This window comes from Nematolebias whitei, chromosome 5 (genome assembly GCF_014905685.2).
Source record: "Nematolebias whitei isolate Nwh7 chromosome 5, NemWhi1, whole genome shotgun sequence".
Classification (NCBI taxonomy): domain Eukaryota; kingdom Metazoa; phylum Chordata; class Actinopteri; order Cyprinodontiformes; family Rivulidae; genus Nematolebias; species Nematolebias whitei.
The window spans coordinates 32100919-32102116 of record NC_056502.1 but is presented as its reverse complement, the minus strand read 5'-3'; the positions used below and the strand labels follow the sequence as shown (position 1 = coordinate 32102116).

The 1198-nt window shown below is 42.5% G+C and overlaps 1 protein-coding gene across 1 annotated transcript in view; it reads left to right on the top strand.

Annotated features, from left to right (window-relative positions):
• The window catches only part of LOC119410375 (junction-mediating and -regulatory protein), a 37859-nt gene that overhangs the window by 33590 nt on the left and 3071 nt on the right, over nucleotides 1-1198 (top strand). Inside the window, exons 6-7 of the mRNA XM_037677287.1 lie at nucleotides 6-76; nucleotides 876-959. Coding sequence (XP_037533215.1) covers nucleotides 6-76; nucleotides 876-959 — 155 coding nt within the window. The remainder of the gene's footprint in view (nucleotides 1-5; nucleotides 77-875; nucleotides 960-1198) is intronic.

The following is a 1198-nucleotide window of genomic DNA, read 5'->3' as shown; positions in this document are numbered from 1 at the left end:
CGCTAATCACAAGCAGAAAGTCCAGGAGCAGCAGGGAGGCAGCGCTGACTGCAGCTCTCTACAGACACTGCGACAGGTCAGTGTGTATGTGCACAGTAAAATATGCCAAACTGAAAACATACTTATTTAATAAGGCTTTTAATGTTTAACTTTTAGTACTTTAGTATTTAGCATTTTTTTAATCTCTTTTATCTTCTTTTATTCTGGCGGTTTTTAATTTGCACTGATTTATTGTGTCCTGTTTTTATTTGTTTTGTCTTGTAAAGCACCTTGGTCAATGCAAGGCGTTGTTGGAAGGTGCTATAGAAATAAAGTTTATTATTATTATTATTATTTTATTTATTTTTTTTGTGCATGAACTTATTGCTGCAGACTCCGTCAGTCTACGTTGCTTCTGCCATTTTATTTATTATTTATTAACCTTTATTTAAGCAGGCTAATCCCACTGAGATCACAGATTCTTTTAAGGCAGGCCTGGGCCTGAAGGCAGACTAACATGCATGTTTCTGCTCTGTGGGAGGGAACTGGAGTACCTGGAAAAAACCCACGCAGAACAAGAAGAACATGCAAACTCCACACAGAAAGACCCCAGGTCCAACCGGGAATTGAACCCAGGACCTTCTTGCTGTGAGGCAACAGTGCTAACCACTGAGTCATCGTGCTGCCACAACAAAACAAAATGAAATCATAAACCTCCCTCTGTTCTTCTCCATGGTGTAACTCCTGTGCACCTGAACATGTTGCACTCGTGTTGAAAACTGCAAGTGTTCATCATTCAGACCCCTCACAGACGTGGAGATGGATGCAGCGCTTGTTGTAGTGTGCTGCTCCAAAGTAAAAGCATCTCACAGCTGCATGTTGTGGTGTCTGTGCAGCAGGAAAGAGATGAAGATGAAAGAAACGTCTCGCTGAGTCAGGAGAGGAGGACGACTCTGGACAGACTCCGCAGCCTCAAACAGGTGAGCGTCACACCTCTCTCTACCGTTCTCTCCCATATAAACATCAAGTCACATTCAAATATTCCTGATAGGAGCAGATGACAGAAGTCCGTTAAGATCATTCGTCCTTTCATCAGGTACCTGAAAGCCTCCTCCTGATTCAGGCTCAATAATCCAGGTAGAAACATCTAAGCAAGTCAAGTCAGGTCCTCTGGACAGATTAATGTTAGCAACAATAATCTGTCCAGAGGACCTGACTT